We start from the raw sequence: 18778 nt of genomic DNA on the forward strand, positions 1-18778 counted from the left end.
ATGGAGTTGTATTATAAAAATAAGAGAGTTGCCGTAACCTGCCTATATTATTGCGATGATGAAGGCCAAGTGCGGTCACTTGTATCACTCGAGACATGTTACACCCAATGACAACGTCAGTGGTGCCTCAGCATTCATTCATTCATTTACGTAAGCGTAACAGGGCCATCGGTAAATCCCACATAATACAGGCCTCGCAATCATTGTTTCATACCTTTCTAAAAGATTGTTCTTCTCTTCTTACTTTTTTGACCTGTTCAATCCCGTAGCAACACTCGACACTACGACCTTACATAAGCTATAAAGACCATAGCCACCTCTTGGCATTGACTAAGCTCTTACTATTCATGTCAATGGCACTCGACCGTGGATAACTAAGCTTATTGACTTCATCTGTATTGCTTTATATGCCAAAGACTCCTTATTTGTATCCACCAACAAGGTGTGATACCGGATAGCCTATCTAATTCACTTGCTAAGTATCAAGATAACATCGCCCTGGCGAGTCTCCTCCTCCCCCCCTTAGCCAATACCTCCATACTTGCTTCAACAACATCGTATCTGGATATGTGAGTCTCGGTCCTACAGGTGTACGACTCTGCGCAGACTTACCGATAATCGTGCTTCAAACGTTCATCAAACGTAGTCGGCACATCTAATGGTCTGGTTAGTCATAGTATCAGTCGTGGAGACATTAGGGGGCCCGAATGATCCAGAACATTCGGGAAATCGGCAATCGACACGTACCCGAGCCTGGAGGGTCGGCATATTGGCGAACTCTGGCCTCTACATCCTTCTCTTCCCCCAGACGGACTCTCGATAGCGACTGGATTCTCGATGCACGCAACCTGCGGACTTTTTCGAAGAGGGCAAGCCGATTAGAGACGTCTTCTGCGCGTTCATTGCAACCGAAAAGGACACCTAGCGCCCCCGCATCTTCGATAGCTTGATTCGCCCCTTGTGCACCAAACGGAAGCATCTATATTATCTCCCATGTGAGTCCCGCAGGTTCAATAAAAAGCGAGAAGATGTAGGTGGGTGTGATGGCGTACCGGATGAGCAGCGTCCCCAATTAGGAGTACTTTCCCTCGATGCCAAGATGGGAGCGGATCGAGGAAGAAAAGAGGCCAGTCAGTGACATCGGCAGCCACACTACATTCAATGACACATTAGCAACTCTGCCGGTCTTCTGGCGAATCTAGCTGAAAACTCACTTAACCAGATGAGTCAGACCGGGGTGATAATGTCCAAACTGCCTTAACATGCGAGCTTTCGGATCTTGTGATCCTGATTAGTCGTTCTCCTTGCGTTGCACTCTAGTGCGGTCGTGTTTGGCTTGCTTACCATCACCATCCGCGTCGAAGGTGTCATGAACGCCGGCGAAATTCTGAACCTGCCCGCTGTAAGTGTGATCAGTCAAACATTCTCATGCGCAACACAGTGAAAGAAATACGTACTCTCGACAAGTATACCACACCATGTGACGCTGTGTCTCTGAAGTTGTATCGGCTAATACACTATTTCCTTGTCCTTTCATCTCCATCAATGCATGAAAATGAGGGTCATTTTGTAAAACCGGCGTGGGAATCATGAATCTAAAGGCGCCCATGCCAGACGGGATGGGTTTGGGCACACCTTGATCCTTTAGAACGGCGCCTCTTAGGATTGAATGAAGCCCGTCTGCTCCAATGATAAGGTCGGAATAATGTCTTGTTCCGTCTTCAAGGATCACATAGCCTTGGTCTGCATTAGCCTCTACTACACGCGCTCCCAATTGAAGATCTAAACCAGACGTTATACGGAGAAGTTCGCTATGTAGATCAACTCGGTGAACTGTATAGAATGGTGCCCCATACTCCGCACGGGCGTTTACGAGTTTAGCTCGATGGAGAGGCTTGAACGAAACGCCATCTAATACCTCGAACACGTTCATAACGTCCACGCGAGCTCTCTTAAAATCGAAGCCCAGACGGGACAGAACCCGTTCGCCGTTCGGGGTAATGACGATAGCGGCGCCTACTTCGGCTGCGAAGCGGGACTTCTCCAGGATCTGTATTATGTCGGCATACTGGATTGACTTGGAATCTCATTTGATTCGTAGGTACTTAGGAAGGTAAGCAGCCACTTTATCTTACCTTCACGGAATGGCCGGCCTTTTGCAAGGCGACGGCGGCGCAAAGGCCACCAATGCCTGCGCCGACGACGATCACTTGGAGAGTCATCTTTTCTTGGGGATTTCTTCGATGAGTGGCTAATATTATGATCTAGGTAATCGTATCGAATATGTTGTACAGCAGAAAAGCCCCGAGACTTGCTTGCGCCACGCAAGCCTAGTTTTATGTGACAACTTCTTTGAATTCAATTGGCCGGCCGAGAAGCACACACGGGCTACGAAAAACAGGCGTCTTTTCCAGTCAAACGACACAGGTCGTTTGTTGTGTGTTGTGTGTAGTTATTTTAGGAAGTTAGGTTGCTAAACAAATGCTACTTTTAAAGAGCACGACATGTTCACTTATATGGTTGCGCAGGTTCCCATTGGTTGAGAATAGTAAGATCAACAATCAGGTACCTAGTAGCGATTCCGATGAACAAAACAAGATGCTTGATGCAACGCCACCTCGATTTTATTCGTCGTCGCTAAGATGGAATTGATCAACAAGGTCTTCTCCTTGACGATAGCATCCGGCGCCCCCCTAATTCGCAGGGTATTTGTTCTAGTATCAGGTCAGTTAGGCGCATGGTACGCGTACTATTTTAGCGTACCTAATTAGAAGCGCGTATGGTAGAATAAAGGATTACTATCATTTTCACTCTTACCTTGGGCTTTTACAACGAAGGACCTTCTCGATAAGAAATAGTTAATTTATTCATGCTTATCAAGAAATCACGACGATCGGTCAACCTGCATGAGAAGTCCGAAAACCACCCGGCGTTATCCCACGCCAACCCGGCTTGCTATCCAATCCGGGTAGTTAATAAGACGACCCGCCATGAGGCGCAGCGCGAACGCCGAACTTAGGCATGTACCTAAAGTAGTGATACCGGACCGGGGTATGGTGGAATAAAGTTGGCGGGCCGAGCCGGATGATCTGATAGAGTTCACACTAATCTTCCCCCTATGTACGTATTGCGCTAGAAATCCTAAAGTGACACAAGTCAAGGTACCCACCTATGTGCGTGCCGGTACAGAAGGTAGGTACGTAATGATTTGAACCAAATATTGGGGTTGTATACTGCTATTACTAGCTAGTATTGTAGCGAAATACCGTGCTCTGAATTAGTTCCCTCCCTGTCGTCTTCGACCACTAGCATCGGATATGCGCCTTTTTGAAATGAAAAGCACGGCACGGAGTTTCTAGGCCATTGAAACCCTTTGTTATACCTGCCTGGGGGTACACCACGGAAGGATTTCGGGTTGAGTTAGCTGCATATGCAGGGAGCCATTGTTGTCCTACGCTAGCGCATGAGCCCAGTCTAACCCCCACTGTCGGGGGGATAGTCAAAGTAAATCCCCCATCCCCCATTACTTTAAAGTCTAAAATGACCTTATTTACTACCTAGGTACCTAGGTAGGTACCTAAGTGTTAAAGGTATCGACCAAGGAGTGATATCCCTAGTGCTTGTCAGGATACAGTCGGAAATATTTGTCATGTAACCTTGTTAAGGTTAATTTATGGGTCTTGTACTAATTTGGCAAGGTTGTTACGCCTAGGTTCTATCCTTGTGACTGTTGATTTCTAAGGCCCTTGAGTGATCTAGGCCTTCTGTTTCAGAGCAGGTCTGTTATCATGACCGTCTGGATACCCAAATAGGTATGTAACCGGTATACTCATTACAACGTACTTTCGAGGGTTTAGATGATTTATAGATTGGTCTTCTTGGAATTAAATTAAAGCTGATAAAATCATTATATAATGGTGCAAGGTATACTGTAGGTTACATTCTCTAAAACGACCCTCTGATTCTATAAATGAATTATTTGGTAGCTTAGAGGCGCTGTTCAAGACTACCTTGATATGGTTGCTGATCCGGGACAACATCATAGTAGATCCTGTACTGCGTCTGTACGTACCCCGGTCTAGCATGGGTATCTAGCTGGGGTTTCTTCGCTTATTCATGTAAACACCAACATGAATGAAGGATAATGGCGACTATGCTAGTAGGCTAAGGGAACGATAACGATCTATCCCCCTAAAAGTGATATACCAGAATGGAATATCTTTGGCTAAAAATAATCGATGTCACCTCCTGGGATATTCGCTCTATGCTCATTCTAACAAGGTCGAGATAAAAACAATGGCCGAATACGGGATACCTGTTGGTCGGGAAGGTACTCAGCTAGGAAGCAATTGAGATTATTGACGGATTAGACAGGTGGAATTGTGCAGATGTTTTTTTGTACAGCCTTGCTTGCTTCATGTTCTATCCTACCCCTTTATGCGGCGCAATGCTACGGTGTAGGACGTTTGCGAGGGCCCTGTCTTTCTAGACTATCGTGATAGGAAGTAAGCTAGGTCAGTCCTATAGCCACCAGCAACGCTCATCGACGAAAGTTAATGGGATGAAACGTCATTCTGAGCTCGATGCACCTGCTATGTCCTACCGGATCGAGAAAGAAATGCCGAATGGGCAATTTTCCTCTTTATACACCCAGGCTGCATCTATTCCCTGGTTGCTGTCCTTTTCAAATAAGTTCTGTAATTGTTTGATAAATAGTAATATTACTCACTGGTAATAAAATAATTCATTCCGTATCCCTTTACCGCGTATTGTATGTGGTATTGCCCTTTTACTTTTTTGACGTACGAAACCTACAGGTCCTTTGCAGCATGCATACGAACGCCACAAAATCGGCTCAAAATGTTCTGCTACTATTTGGACCTCAAATCCCACGGCTTGTTTCGGGTCGTCTCAAGGATCTTCGCGGGACAATCCTTGGGGATCTAAGACTCGGGTTTCTCATCCGAATTGTGCGTGAACTACCTGCGTTATGGGCTGCCACAATTCGCCCTGGCTGTCCCGACTTTGCGTCACTCACTAGAGCCGAGAATCAGCTGCAAGAACTCGTGGCGTTTTTTGAGGGCGAGACCGAGGAGATGTCCGGGTTGACACCACCTTACAATATACTTCTTGCCCCCTTGACGGTTATTACTCACATTGCCGAATATGTACACTTCAACTATCAGGGTTCGGCTCAGGGGTTCTGCATTGGATTCCTTGCGGCTGCTGCCGTGGCATGTGCGCGGAATGGGCCCGAGCTCGAGAAATGGGCAAGTACTGCTATTCGGTTGGCTGTCTGCATTGGAGCTACTATCGACTTAGACGAGCAAGAACGATCAAATGGAGGGGATAGTAATTTATCCTCTTGTAACTCTACTTGGTCGATTCGCTGGGTGTCGAATGCGGAAAAGGAGCGTTTCGAAAAGGTGTTGAGTTTTTTCCCCGAGGTAGGTTATTATGAGGCTGGGATTATTCCCCACCCCCAAATCACCGCTCATGGCTTACATGATCTGCAGGCATACGTGTCGTGCGTGACAGATGTGGATAGAATAACGCTCACAATACCAGATGGTGACTTTGCGAACTTCTCCAAGAAATTGGCAGAAGGGGGACTGTCTGTTCAGCCAGTTGGGATATTTGGACAGTATCATAGGACTACACCGGATAGAGAAACAACGGTGGAACAGCTGAAGTCACTGTGTCACCATAATAAGGACTTTCAGTTTCTGATATCTGAGCAATTGACCTTGCCGCTAAGGTCAACCTCAAATACCGAAATTATCACGCAAGGGCTGATCCATGATATTGCTTTAGAGAGTACTTTACTGGATCTTTGCAGGTGGCATGGGACAGTTCAAGCAGAATTGAACACATGGGATGATCGACCGGTAAATGTAATTGCTGTTGGCAATACTCCAGGGACCATCCCGCAATCCCTCAGAGGATTAGTTGTTGAGGCTGATGAATGCTTGGCTGTGAACGACCAGGCCCCGTCGCTGTTGAACGCAACCCCACCTTATACTGGTATGAACAGCAACTGGACAACAGGGCAGGTAACACCACATAGTACTATCCCCCCCGGAGTGGTGGGGACAACCCAGCCAGTAGCTGTGATTGGAATGGCATGTCGATACGCCCAATCGGATTCCTTGGAACAGTTTTGGTCTTTTATCAACTCTGGCAAAAATGCAACTACCCCTGTGCCTGGAAATCGATTTAAATCTGAAGAATTGTGGCGTACACCAAAGGGACCCTTCTGGGGCAATTTTCTGCAAGATGTTGACGCCTTTGACCACAGATTCTTCGGTATGTCTGCCCGCGAGGCGGCATCCATGGACCCGCAACAGAGAGTCTTGCTCCAGGTGGCATATGAGGCTATGGAATCGGCCGGATACGCGGATGGTGTTGAGTTGCCGAACCGTCCGGTGGGCTGTTATGTAGGTGCGGGCTATGTCGAGTATGAGGATAATGTCGCATCAGATAACGCAACCGCCTTCTCCGCAACTGGAACCATACGAGCCTTCATCAGCGGTAAAATCAGCCACTACTTCGGTTGGACGGGCCCCTCGGTTGTGTTTGATACAGCGTGCTCTTCCTCGGCCGTTGCCATCCACCATGCTTGCAAGGTAAGAGATTTGATGGCGCGTGTCGGGTTGTATGTTATTGATCCTAATATTATTGCTCGAATAGGCCCTTCAGGTCAACGATTGCTCGGTCGCCATCGCAGGTGGTGTCAACGTCATCACAAGTCCTATTTTCTACCAGAATCTAGCCGCCGCCTCCTTCCTCAGCACGACCGGAGCGTCGAAAGCGTTCGATGCTCAAGCAAATGGATATTGCCGTGGTGAGGGTGCCGGCATACTTGTCCTTAAGCCACTCGCTCAGGCTATAGCTGATAATGACCGTATCCTTGGTACTATCGTGGGGTCTGCGGTTAATCAAAACACAAGTTGTAGCCCGATTACCGTGCCAGATTCGCAGTCGCAGAGCGAGTTGTACCTTCGGGCCCTTGCTGGTGGCGGAATATCGCCTTCAGAAGTATCATATGTCGAAGCTCACGGGACTGGTAAGTCAACAATGATTCCCTTTCCATCGCTGACAGTGTGAAAAGAATACTTACTGTTCCAGGAACCCCTGTGGGTGATCCCATAGAATGTGCCAGTATTCGTAATGCATTCGGCGACCCCCATCGTACACAGGAATTAATAATCGGATCTGTCAAAGACGTCATAGGTCATACCGAAGCAGCATCAGGCGCGGCGGGAGTGATTAAGGCACTGCTCATGATGCAACATGGGATAATCCCCAAGCAGCCCAATTTTACTCAACTCAACCCGAAGATTCCCGCATTAGAACCCGACAAATTAGCTATTGCTTCCCAGGTTCGCTCCTGGCACACGACTACGAGGCGGACGGCGTTGATTAATAATTACGGCGCGGCTGGAAGCAATGCCGCTATTGTGGTCCGGGAATATCGCCCTGGCTTGGCGGCGCAAGATGCCATCGATACGGTATCGCATAATAATCCAATAGAGTATCCAATCTTCCTATCCGCCAAAACAGCGGAGAGTCTACGTGCATATGGGACTGCATTGAAGTCATTCTTGGACCGGAATCCCTCAATCGCGCTGGGTGACGTAGCTTACAACTTAGCATGCAAGCAAAATCGAAGCTTTGAATACACATCGAGTTGGACGACAACAAATCTCCCCAGCCTGCGCCAAGAGTTGGAAGCTATAGTGTCTGGAGCGCGCCCCTTGTTGCAGCGAAGTACTAAGAAGAAGACGGATACGTCCCCGTGGCCAACACCGGTGGTGCTCTGCTTTAGCGGTCAGGCGGGGCGGAGTATCTGTGTCTCACGGGAACTTGTCCAAAGTTCAACCCTACTGCGAACGCATCTTGAGAGCTGTGATGAAGCCGGGCGTGCGCTTGGACTGCCATCATTCTTCCCGAGGATTTTTGACCTGACCCCAGTGGAAGACTTGGCTCTGTTACACGTCATGTTATTCTCATTACAGTATGCAAGCGCTAGAGCTTGGATAGACGCGGGGCTGCGGGTGAGCACTCTGGTAGGCCATAGTTTTGGCCAGCTAACGGCTTTGTGTGTAGCCGGTAGTCTGGATCTGGCCGATGGAATTCGTCTAATCGCGGGTCGTGCTCAATTGATGCAGGAACACTGGGGTGTAGATCCAGGAGTGATGTTGGCGGTTGAAGGGGACAAAGACAACCTTGAAAGCCTGCTTAAAACAGTCCATGAAATAGGGGCTGTCGATATCGCCTGTTTCAATGGCCCGCGCAACATCGTCCTTGCAGGTGAAGTGGTGGCTATGGATGCCGTTGAACGTATCTGCCGAGAATCACCAAATCTAAAGATAATCCGTTTGGCTAATAGTCACGCGTACCACTCCCGTTTGGCGGATTCGATTCTAGACAACCTCCGAGACTTGGCCGGAACCATCACTTGGCGGAAGCCCTCTATCCCAGTCGAAACGTGCAGTCCTGGCCAGAGTTGGACTGGTATTGATGCGAACAGAATTGCGGAACATACACGTCAACCCGTATATTTCGGTGAGGCAGTTCAACGAATTGCTGCCAGAAACCAATCATGTGTTTGGTTAGAAGCAGGGTCGGCATCTCCTATTATCAGCATGGTACGCCGTGCTCTACCAGCCACACGAGGTAGCGATAATGATGTTCTGCTGCCAATAGAACTGGGCCGTAACAACCCTTGGAGCAGTCTCGCTAAAGCCTCATCAAGTTTATGGTCCGCTGGTTCGAACGCGGATTTCTGGGCGTTTAATGGATCGGAAGGCGATCGGTACCGATGGTTGGATCTGCCTCCTTACCAATTTGCCAAAACAAGGCATTGGATACAGTATCAACCTCATCGGCCGCAAGCCGCTATCGAGACTCCAGTCCCTAGCGCAGGCCCACCGGAATTACTACAGCAGCTCGGGGACGGGGATGGGGAATATTTGTTCGCTGTGGACCCTTCGCATGAAGTTTTCGAATTGAGTGTTAAAGGTCATGCTGTCGTGGGGCAAACATTATGTCCGGCCGGCCTGTATTTTGAATTAGCCATTCGAGCGGCCCAATCCCTCCAAAATGCTAAAGAAAAGGGCAGACACAAAGCGCCCTGGATTGAGAATATGCGCATTATATCACCCTTGGGATTAAAGCCCAACGGAACTCTCCGTGTTAGCTTGAAACAGGGTGCTTCTCAAGACGGTAACGTCTCAAAATGGAGTTTCTCGTTCTTCTCCTTTTCTGATATCTGTTCCCGAGCGCTACCTCCTTCACAGCGCACAGTTCATGCTCAGGGAGTAGTAACGCTCCTCGAAGTGGACGCAGCAAACTCTCGGCTCAAATTCGTCCAGCGACTTCTAGGGAGATCAAGGTACGACCAAATTGCCTCATCACCTAGTGCAAGTCGACTAGCTGGGGATGTGCTCTATAAGATTTTTTCCCGTGTTGTCAACTACGCACCATATTACAAAGGAGTTCGCAACACTATTGCCTGGGATGGAGAAGTGGTAGGCGACGTGGTTATGCCACTCGGCAAAGAAGCAGAGCTTCTAGGAACTACCGTGTCTAACCCCTTAGCTATCGATAATTTCCTGCAAGTCGCAGGTATCCACGTGAACTGCTTGCTTGATAAGAGTAACGACGACAATGTATCCGTATGCAACGCTATTGGCGAGGTTATCTGGGGCGATGGTTTCTTACAGGCCGATTCCGATAATAGGGTCGGAGCCGCAGGGCCTCTCACGACAAGGACATGGCGGATATACTCAAACCTAGAGCCAAAAGGCAAAAATACCCTCGTAAACGATGTGTTCGTGCTGGATGCCAAGACCAACGAAGTCGTGGTGGCTCTGCTAGACGCAGAATTCACCGAAGTGCCCCTTGTTTCGTTGCGAAGGGTTTTATCCAAGTTGAACCAGAACACGATAACCACCGTATCATCCGAAACTCCTCATCTCCCAACCGCGCTAGTCCGCAATTTTGCGACCGAGGAATCGCCAGCTGTGGAAAGCTCCCATAACGAACGGGCGCGATTTGACGAACAAAATGGTACGGACCCATTGCCAACATCTCAGCCTAAGCTTCCGACTCTTATCGCTACCTCGGGCGTCGATGATTCCGTTCGAAAGATGTTGAGCGAGATATTCGGAATGAGCGCGGATGAGGTGAGACCGGATTCGGACTTGGCAGAATTAGGGATGGATTCGTTGATGATCACCGAGATATCCGGCGAGATCCGAAAGCGATTCAGTGTGAATTTATCTATCGATGACCTTCAAAATTTGACTGATGTCCAATCTCTCGCTCAGCTTCTAGGGGGTGGTGTGCAGGCACCAGCGCCAGAGCCCATGCCCACATCAACCGAAGAACGTACGACGCAGGACAGGTTAGCAGGCCTCGAAGGAATACCCAACGGAATACTTAACGGCGGCGGGGAGACAATTGAAGAACGCGAGGTCGATGGCGGCGTTGCAGTCCTTGGTAGCGACTGGCTTTCGATAAACCGAAACACGTTTGACAAAGAGGTGGAGAACAGCGGTTTCGGTCGTTTTCGTGAAATCGTCTACCCGCTCCAAGCACAGTTAGTAACCGCATATGTCATCGAAGCATTCGCGGCGTTAGGCAGCAACATACGAGTCTTAGCTGCTGGAGAGATTCTGCCGAAGCTCAATTATCTTCCCAAACATGAGAAACTGGTTGTGCAAATGTTCAAAATCCTAGAAGACGCGCGATTGATTGCGGGGAGCGGCCTAGCTACCAAGCGAACGGACCACCCAGCGCCTAAGGCATCAGCCCAAGCGTTACACGACGCCATCGTGCAAAAATTTCCCCACCATGCCGGAGAACACCAGCTTTTACGCACAACAGGTGCACAGCTAGCCGAATGCCTCACGGGTCGAGCGGATCCCCTAGCCTTGATGTTCGGGGATTCCAAGGCGAGGCAGCTGATGGAAGATGTGTACACTAATGGTCCGATGTTTCGAGCCGCTACCTCATTTCTCGCGCACTTTTTAGTCGATGTGTGTGGGCGCTTCCAAGGCAAGCGGGAAATTCGTATTTTAGAACTCGGCGCCGGTACTGGTGGAACAACCAAGCATCTCATTCAGAAACTCGAGAAAGGCGCGACAGGCCAAAGGATCGTCTACACCTTTTCCGACGTCTCGAAATCCCTCGTAGCTGCAGCTAAAAGAAAGTTCACTAGTTATCCGTTTGTAGAATATGCTGTCGTGGATATTGAAAAGGACCCGACCTCGGACCTCCGAGGCAAGTATGATATAATTATATCGACTAATTGTATCCACGCAACCGCGAGCCTTGTTCGATCATGCACTAATATCAGGCATATGCTACGGGAGGATGGGATGGTCTGTCTCGTTGAGCATACGCAGAATCTGTACTGGTTTGACTTGGTCTGGGGATTGGTGGAAGGATGGTGGGCCTTCGATGATGGCCGCACTCACGCCCTCGCTTCTGAAATGCGGTGGAAGAAGGACCTGTTAGCGTCGGGTTTCCAATGGGTCGACTGGTCAGATGGTATTAGCGATGAAGCGAAGATATTGCGTGTCATAGTGGCATCACCGTCGCCCCAAAAGTCGACACCAACGGTGAACAACTCAGAGCAAGAGATGGGTAGAGCTCTCGAGGTGGAGGAGACTGTAGTTTTCAAGCACGCGGGCCCTTTGCCATTGTATGCCGACATTTACTACCCGTCTAACCTTCAAACCTGCAATCAAGCACGGGCCGTTGGTGAGATTCCTTCCCGGTAGCGGTTCTTATTCCAGAGTGCAAACCTATGCCTTAGACGACACAAAGACTAACAGAAATTTGTCTATTTAGCTCTAATGATACACGGCGGTGGCCATGTGATGCTATCTCGTAAGGACATACGCCCCAAGCAAACACAGATCCTATTAGACGCTGGCTTTGTGCCTGTTAGTGTAGACTATCGCCTTTGTCCAGAGACCAACCTACTAGAGGGCCCTATAACAGATGTCAAGGATGCTCTTAGCTGGGCTCGCAATACTCTACCATCCCTCTCTAGGAAGCGTCCCGACGTGCACATAGATGGCAGCCGTGTAGTCGCCGTCGGCTGGTCAACGGGAGGTACCCTGGCGCTCAGCTTAGGCTGGACTGCCCCTTCAGCAGGTCTACAGCCACCACAGGCTATCCTCGCATTCTACTGCCCAACTGATTATGAGGACGAATGTTGGTCTCGGGTGAACAAACCCTATGGCGACGCAGCACTCGCGATAGAAACATATGATTTATGGGAAGGAGTTTTTGATTCACCCATAACATCATATAACCCGCCGGCCGGAGCAAAGGCAGCCGGTGGCTGGATGGCCAAGGATGACGCGCGCTCGCGTATTATTTTACATATGAATTGGTACGGTCAAACTGTTCCAGTTTTGGTCCATGGTTTGAAGAAGGACAACCAGAATGGTGTACAATACGGGATGCCTTCGCTACCAACTCCCACACCTGCGCAGGTACAGGCTATAAGTCCATTAGCACAGATCAAACGGGGTGCTTACCGCACACCAACATTCCTAATACACCCGTTTGAGGACGACTTGATACCCTGGCGACAGACCCAACGCACGGCAGAAGAATTGCGTCACAGAGGTGTGGAGGGAGATCTACGGCTTGTGGGAAACGCTCCTCATTTATTCGATATATATCGAGGCTATGAAATGAACCTGGAGGCTTTCAAAGCTATTAAAGAAGGATACAACTTTTTGTCGAGATATACCAATAGTATCTGATTGTGGCTTCGTTGATTCTGAGGCTACTAGGTTACCTCTTATATACCTACAGGCGAGGCGCCAGTACTTGAATTGATACAGTACATAATCTACTCAGGTACCTACCTAGGTAGGTAGGTAGTCTTAAGACTAACTTATTTGAGCATATGTCCTACCAAATTAGGAATCATACCAGGCCCAGGCAGTCACCCTATTGGTTGCCACTGCATACTCCCCCACCAAGGTCATTGCTATCCTAGTAGCTAGGTATCTAGATACAACCCGCAAGCATGGTAAATGTAAATACGGGTCAAATACTCCACCAGCATCCCACCAAATAATGTATCTAATCATATAATTTTGATATAAATATATCGTTCCATATTTAAAACAAAATTGAAAAAGGGGAGGAAATCGAGGGGTCCTGAAATAAGTATCTTTCAGTATGAAATAGGGGTTGAAATGTATGCGAGGTATAGAACTAGACAAGGTCTTAGCCCATATTTGCATTTACCATGCTTGCGGTGGATTAGCTAGTTTAGATTTCTTAGAAATCTTTCTTATTGCCTCAATTGCATTTTCACCCCAAGCGATCAGGGAGGGAGGCTACTTTCAGGGTTTAGGCAAGGCGGTTTAATGTGAATCACTAGCCATGAAAACAGGCCACGTTAAAGAGCACGAACGGAAGTAGGTATATTTAAATATCCCTAGGCACTGGAGCTTCTGGTGACATATTTGTAGCTACCTAGGTATAAATTAGGACCTGTTTGGATTATGACCACCTGTGGCTTCGGGAGGAGGACGCTTATGTTGAGTTAGCATCATAGATTCGTATCAAGCAGGGCTTGGGATAATATTACCTCGCGTCTGATAAAGAACTGCGCGCCGATACCGAAAAGAACATCACTTTGAGACTTATTATTGCCTTTCGCAGTGTCGTGTGGAGTAGCTTTGTTCAATTCAGGTGACGGAGAATGGCGTCTCTCGGAAACAGGTTTGGGAGAACCGCTTCTCGCCATCATACTGCAGTTATCTTGGTTGCTAATACCACATTATTAACTCTCACCTCACTAGCCCGTTATCTTACGCAGAGTGCAGTGTGTAAGAATGCTTTAGGCCTTCGAAAAAAGAATATAAATCTACCAACAATATATACCCGAAGAATATCTTGAATACGGGCGTTCGATGGTGGAGGAGGGAGGGGCGGTGGCTAATGGAAGGGTATTACAGGATAGATAGGTTAGAAGTACGAACCTCGTAGGCATTTCTAAGAAATTATTGTAATCTCTTAGTACAGAGGGGGGAGACTCGATTGATGGTTTATAGTGATACTGTGTTGGTACTAAGGTAACTGACTGTTATTTCTCTAGGTTTGTGCTTTGGATGAAGGGATTAATCATAGAACGGGGTAAAAATCCTAGGCGGCAGGGCAGAGTTTTATACAAGTCTAGAGGTCACGTCGGTAATAGGTTATGTGAATGATGGACGACACGTATGCAAGCTTTGAGAGCGACTTGTTTAAGTCAGTCGAGTGGAATTAGGTAGGCTACACATCAAGATACCTCAATAAGGGGGGGTGTGAATCGGAGGTGGTGTAATTTGTTCCTTCCTCGCCGAGTTCTATCTACATCTAATGTTGCCTATCATGGGGCGTCTAGCCCACGACAGAAGATATGGGCATACTTTTGAAAGAGCCGGCCAGGCCGGTTCCAAAGCACGAAATAGGAGCGATACAGCACCAATGGTTCTCACCCGGTTCGGTGTGGTTATTGTGAGAAGGATGTGAAAAGTCCTTTTATCTTGGGCCCGAATGGGCACATTTAGTCAGTCACTGAGGGTCTCGAGTAATTCATTGATTGTTGATTGGAACACTGCGTTTTGACCTCGAAAATCTCGGTTTGGCGGCCCATCATCATCAAGCGCCACTATATGACCATTGGAGTTTTTTATGTACGCCGATGCATCTTAGAGATGATGCTGACTGCTACTGGTTGCATTAGAAGGCATAACCGGAGGGGTGGACACTGCCTACTCCTACCCTCCCACCGTGATTCGTCAAAACCCTTTTGTAAAGTAGTGATGGGGGGTAATACAATGATGCCCAGCATGCATTCCATACAAGTCAGTAGGACAAATAGGAATGCAAATTGATGACTAAGGTATTATTATGCTACGATTGGCCCTTTTTTTCTGCCCTAAACTGGTTGGGTATCGGAAAACGATCGCCGCCTTGTTCGTCTAGTTTCTCCGTGGTTCCGATGGTTCGCGCCCAGTACATGCCTAGGTATGTATCACGCCAAATCAAATCAGCCATCAGTAAATCCCGCGCTTTAAATTGAAATAATATTTTGTCACAAAAGAGCATCTAAAATTTATCATTGATCAAAAACTACCACCACTATCAGAACTATGGACCTTGTCGACCTACTTCCTCATTCTGACGCTGAATTATTCCTTAGTATACCATGGAAAGATCGCTGGGAGTGCTTCCGGTCTGTGATCATTCAGCTCTACCTGGGAAAACATGGTCCAGAAGGCAAGCCGATGACTATGAATCAAGTGGCAGAGCATATGCTTAACCACTTTAGGTTCCGTGCCACGTTAGTATTCATATCTTTAATAATATGCAGTGAAAACTTTTATCCATTTTATGAGATAACTGAAATTGCTATTTTATTCTAGTGTGTCTCAGTATCGAGCGAAATTTCGCAAGTGGAATATTCGTCGACGAATCCTCACAAGTGAGAAGCTCGAAATTGGGAACGCGCTCGCAAGGCGATCGCATCCTGAAGCGAGCACATCAAACGTGACACTCGGTCGAGGCGAGTCTGAGAAGGAAGTTGACACGAAACAATTGAAAAGATACATGGGGGATCAAATACGTCACTATCGGATTGAGACGATAGCGCCTGGGGTGTAAGTGTGTCGCGACTACTGATTGCATTCACTAATTTAAGTACCTAGGCTCTCAGAGTGGAATCTTCCTTACGCAGCATTCGTTGCTTCTCTGGCCAGGCAACCCGACCAGCCTTCTCCCTTTGGACCGGCGTCTGCAACACCAGACTACGTGAATATCCATAGCCCTGAAGCCACCACTCCAACTAGACAACCAGACGGGCCGTCCCCGAATATGGAACTTGTCAATAAGAAGGCCGTTTTAGATCAATCGAGCCTCTTTTTACAAGGACGTTTCAAAGATCTCCTCATACGATGCGAAAGAGAAGACCGCATGTGAGATTCTGACATAATTTTTACTGCCGATTAGAGCTAACCGGCTACAGCATGCTAATTAACTACTTTCACGAGTTCTACGTCCATTCATTTACTGTAGCAAAGTACTGGGGCAGGGGTCCGCGTGTTTGGACCGCAGATATGGTGGCTTCTCTAACGACTGATGCTGCTAGTCCTCCAACTCCTGGATCGCTCATGAGCGTTGGCTCTGCTCCATCGCCATCTCACAATAGACCAACCAAAGTCCGCGTACCGATAACTATCTGTCGATGGTCAATCCACGTAGGAGATGTGGATTACGAACCCATTGAAGAACCAGATCTTGTTAGGCAAGATGCATTCGACATCCATGATACTTCCTCGTGGCCCCAGTGGCCAGAGAGAGATCTACCAAAGCACCCATTCCCCGAAACTATTCAGAACTCAATCGCTAATAGCTCCTTCACTGCCACAACTCCTGAGAACTTACCAGTCTCCGCGCAGTTAATAGGAAAGTCCCTACAAGAAAATCCAAGTATGGTGCTCGTGGATGCCTGGAAATTCGCTATCATGGCTGGGAATGTAGACCTTCTAATTTCACTTTCTAACAGAAGCGAGCAAATTCCCTCAGACATTGATGGTATATATCCCATGCACCTTGCTGCTGCGTTCATGGATGGCGGTCATCATTGTTGCGGAGTAATCAATCGCCTTTGCTGCGCTCTAGGCGGGGACTACATCTATTTCCACAACGTGAATAATCTAGGGCACACAGTACTGGATGCGCTCATGATATCGATTATCCGCTCGCACACAGGTATCAGCCCTGAACGTGTTAGCCCGGACTTTAGTCCTCCAAATAGATATCCTGGAGAAGAAAAGGATATCTGTGGCAGATGGGACGCTGATTCACCAGCAGTTCGTGAACTCTTCCAACGTGGTATCCCACGTATACCCATGTCATGGAAGCATCCTTTTTGTCATACTGCCGCCCAGGCTATTTGTCACAGTACCATCGCCATTTTTGGTTCGCCCGCATCTCCTGATATCAATACTCGGAGTGGGCTATTCATTCGGCGTTGCGGTAACTGCGGATTGGAACTAAAGCTTGGGCCCCTTCATACTCTTATTGTCGTGGCTTTCAATCTAGCAAACCAAGGACGACCGGGAGAGACGTTGTTCGGCGCATTAGCCGTCCTTGTATGTCTGCTTAGGCTAGGCGCCGATGCCACCCTAAGCGTGCAATCGTCAGCCGAGGATATACTGGGACAAGTACAACACGGGATATGTCATCACGAACCTCTAAATGCTCATGAATTAATGCTTAAGGTAAAGGAAGACTATGTTCAACGCTGGTCCCCAGAGTGCCAGATAGGATGGCGGTGCATTCTTCAAACACTCCGCTTGGCAATGAAAGGTAGGATTCAAAGGGAGAATGGCGAGCCAGGAAAAGACTCGCAGCGAGATTCCGAGTCAGAGGAAAATTCAGAGGAAGACTCGGAGAGGGACTCAGAGGAAACCTCAGAGGCGGGGTATTCGGAAGGGGACTATTGCTTCCTTGACGATGATTTACACGGTGAATGGTTGCGACTGCCCTGCGGCAATCCAGAACTTGGGCAACTCTGGGCCACTATCCAAGTGGAGCTCCTTACATATCGTAGGACCAGTGTTGAGAAGCCATGGATTTCCGAGAATTTCTTGATGAATGTTCTTGAGGCTTGGTTAGGCGGAAGATCGGTGAAATTTCATACTCCATTGGTGGAAAAACCAATGATGCGGAATTATACGCTCTGTGGGTGGTTTCGCTCGAGCGATTTCGTTTGTTCCATTGCTGAAGAGGTGTGTGAAGAACACATAATGAATATGGATAATTATGGGGGTATGGCATCGTTTATTGAGCGACCTAACTTCGTAGAATCTTGGGGAGAAGTCATGATGCCGGAAACTCAGTGAGGGTTAATGGACATTATTCTTTGATGGCGAAGGTTTGTGATATTAAATTCTAAGCTTGGGTTCATACCTAAGACAGTGGACTTGACAGCAGCCAGTAATCCCGATGCCAAGCCCACTTACCTTCTTCAGATCGCTATTTCGACTCGCTATTTGTCACCGGGGGGAAATCACCTCTTTACGATAGCATGAAGGCAAAGTCGCCCGTATTAACCAAATCACTGGGTATTTTGATTTCCTCCATATCAGTTGACTTATTCATTGACTGGCAGACAATCATGTAACGTTTGGTTGAACGTGGGCGAACGAACAGCGGACGATAGCGACGCCCAATCAGCGCTCAGAACAAACTAACATATTTCCCGATTCGGTATTTTTTTGTACCTCTCCACTTTTATTCAATCCTTGTTATCGCAATTGACAATAGAAAATTCTATTTTACAGCGTGAGCACATGATAAGTTGCGACTGATTTCACAGTGCAGTGTCGCACTTCAATAGTGAGGCCGTCCGTATAAAAGACACGATTACAATACCTTCAGCAAGTGCTTAGTAGGCAAACTTATGAAATTGTTCAGAAGTTATTCGATGTGACTTAGGAGTTATTTTCAATTGAGTGGATACGATTGCAGTACGCCTCAAATAGCGTTGCAAACGCATGAAATCATATGAACAATCTCCATAGCTCATCCCATTTCACAGTTTAAATACTTCGTTGGTCCCCATATTTCCCGATTCATATCGGTGTTGATAATGAAGTTTTCCATTTTGAAGAGGATATTAAACACTTATCACTGTGGAAACCACAGTGTACCTATCCCTAAAGGAGAATCGAACGTAGCCACAGGA

General features: G+C 47.8%; 3 protein-coding genes across 3 annotated transcripts; 2 read left to right on the forward strand and 1 right to left on the reverse strand.

The window, feature by feature from the left end:
* Positions 1 to 482: 482 nt before the first annotated feature.
* On the reverse strand, positions 483 to 2824 carry F4822DRAFT_441912 (putative salicylate hydroxylase; the record flags this gene model as incomplete). Its single annotated transcript, XM_051462920.1, has 8 exons — positions 2136 to 2824; positions 1458 to 2050; positions 1345 to 1400; positions 1215 to 1278; positions 1053 to 1152; positions 748 to 979; positions 613 to 655; positions 483 to 561 (listed from the first exon to the last, which is right to left on the reverse strand). Exons 1-8 carry the CDS (start codon positions 2220 to 2222, stop codon positions 483 to 485), a joined length of 1254 nt encoding a protein of 417 aa, XP_051316343.1. The 5' UTR covers positions 2223 to 2824.
* Positions 2825 to 4829: 2005 nt separating this feature from the next.
* On the forward strand, positions 4830 to 12791 carry F4822DRAFT_436419 (uncharacterized protein; the record flags this gene model as incomplete). The annotated part of the gene is made up of 5 exons (XM_051462303.1): positions 4830 to 5447; positions 5517 to 6626; positions 6691 to 7066; positions 7129 to 11772; positions 11863 to 12791. 5 exons carry the CDS (start codon positions 4830 to 4832, stop codon positions 12789 to 12791), a joined length of 7677 nt encoding a protein of 2558 aa, XP_051316344.1.
* A 2287-nt stretch (positions 12792 to 15078) lies between these two features.
* Positions 15079 to 18371, forward strand: F4822DRAFT_393604 (uncharacterized protein). Its single transcript, XM_051457305.1, has 4 exons — positions 15079 to 15370; positions 15453 to 15686; positions 15735 to 16001; positions 16052 to 18371. Exons 1-4 carry the CDS (start codon positions 15180 to 15182, stop codon positions 17931 to 17933), a joined length of 2574 nt encoding a protein of 857 aa, XP_051316345.1. The 5' UTR covers positions 15079 to 15179; the 3' UTR covers positions 17934 to 18371.
* The last annotated feature ends 407 nt before the right edge of the window (positions 18372 to 18778 follow it).

Source organism: Hypoxylon trugodes (genome assembly GCF_022578975.1).
Source record: "Hypoxylon trugodes strain CBS 135444 unplaced genomic scaffold F4822scaffold_3, whole genome shotgun sequence".
Lineage (NCBI taxonomy): Eukaryota > Fungi > Ascomycota > Sordariomycetes > Xylariales > Hypoxylaceae > Hypoxylon > Hypoxylon trugodes.

Coding starts and splice junctions, on each gene's coding strand:
- F4822DRAFT_393604 (XM_051457305.1), top strand. CDS start 15,180: ATGGACCTTGTCGACCTACTTCCTCATTCTGACGCTGAATTATTCCTT. Junction 15,687..15,734: donor GAGACGATAGCGCCTGGGGT/GTAAGTGTGTCG, acceptor TTAAGTACCTAG/GCTCTCAGAGTGGAATCTTC. Junction 16,002..16,051: donor TGCGAAAGAGAAGACCGCAT/GTGAGATTCTGA, acceptor AACCGGCTACAG/CATGCTAATTAACTACTTTC.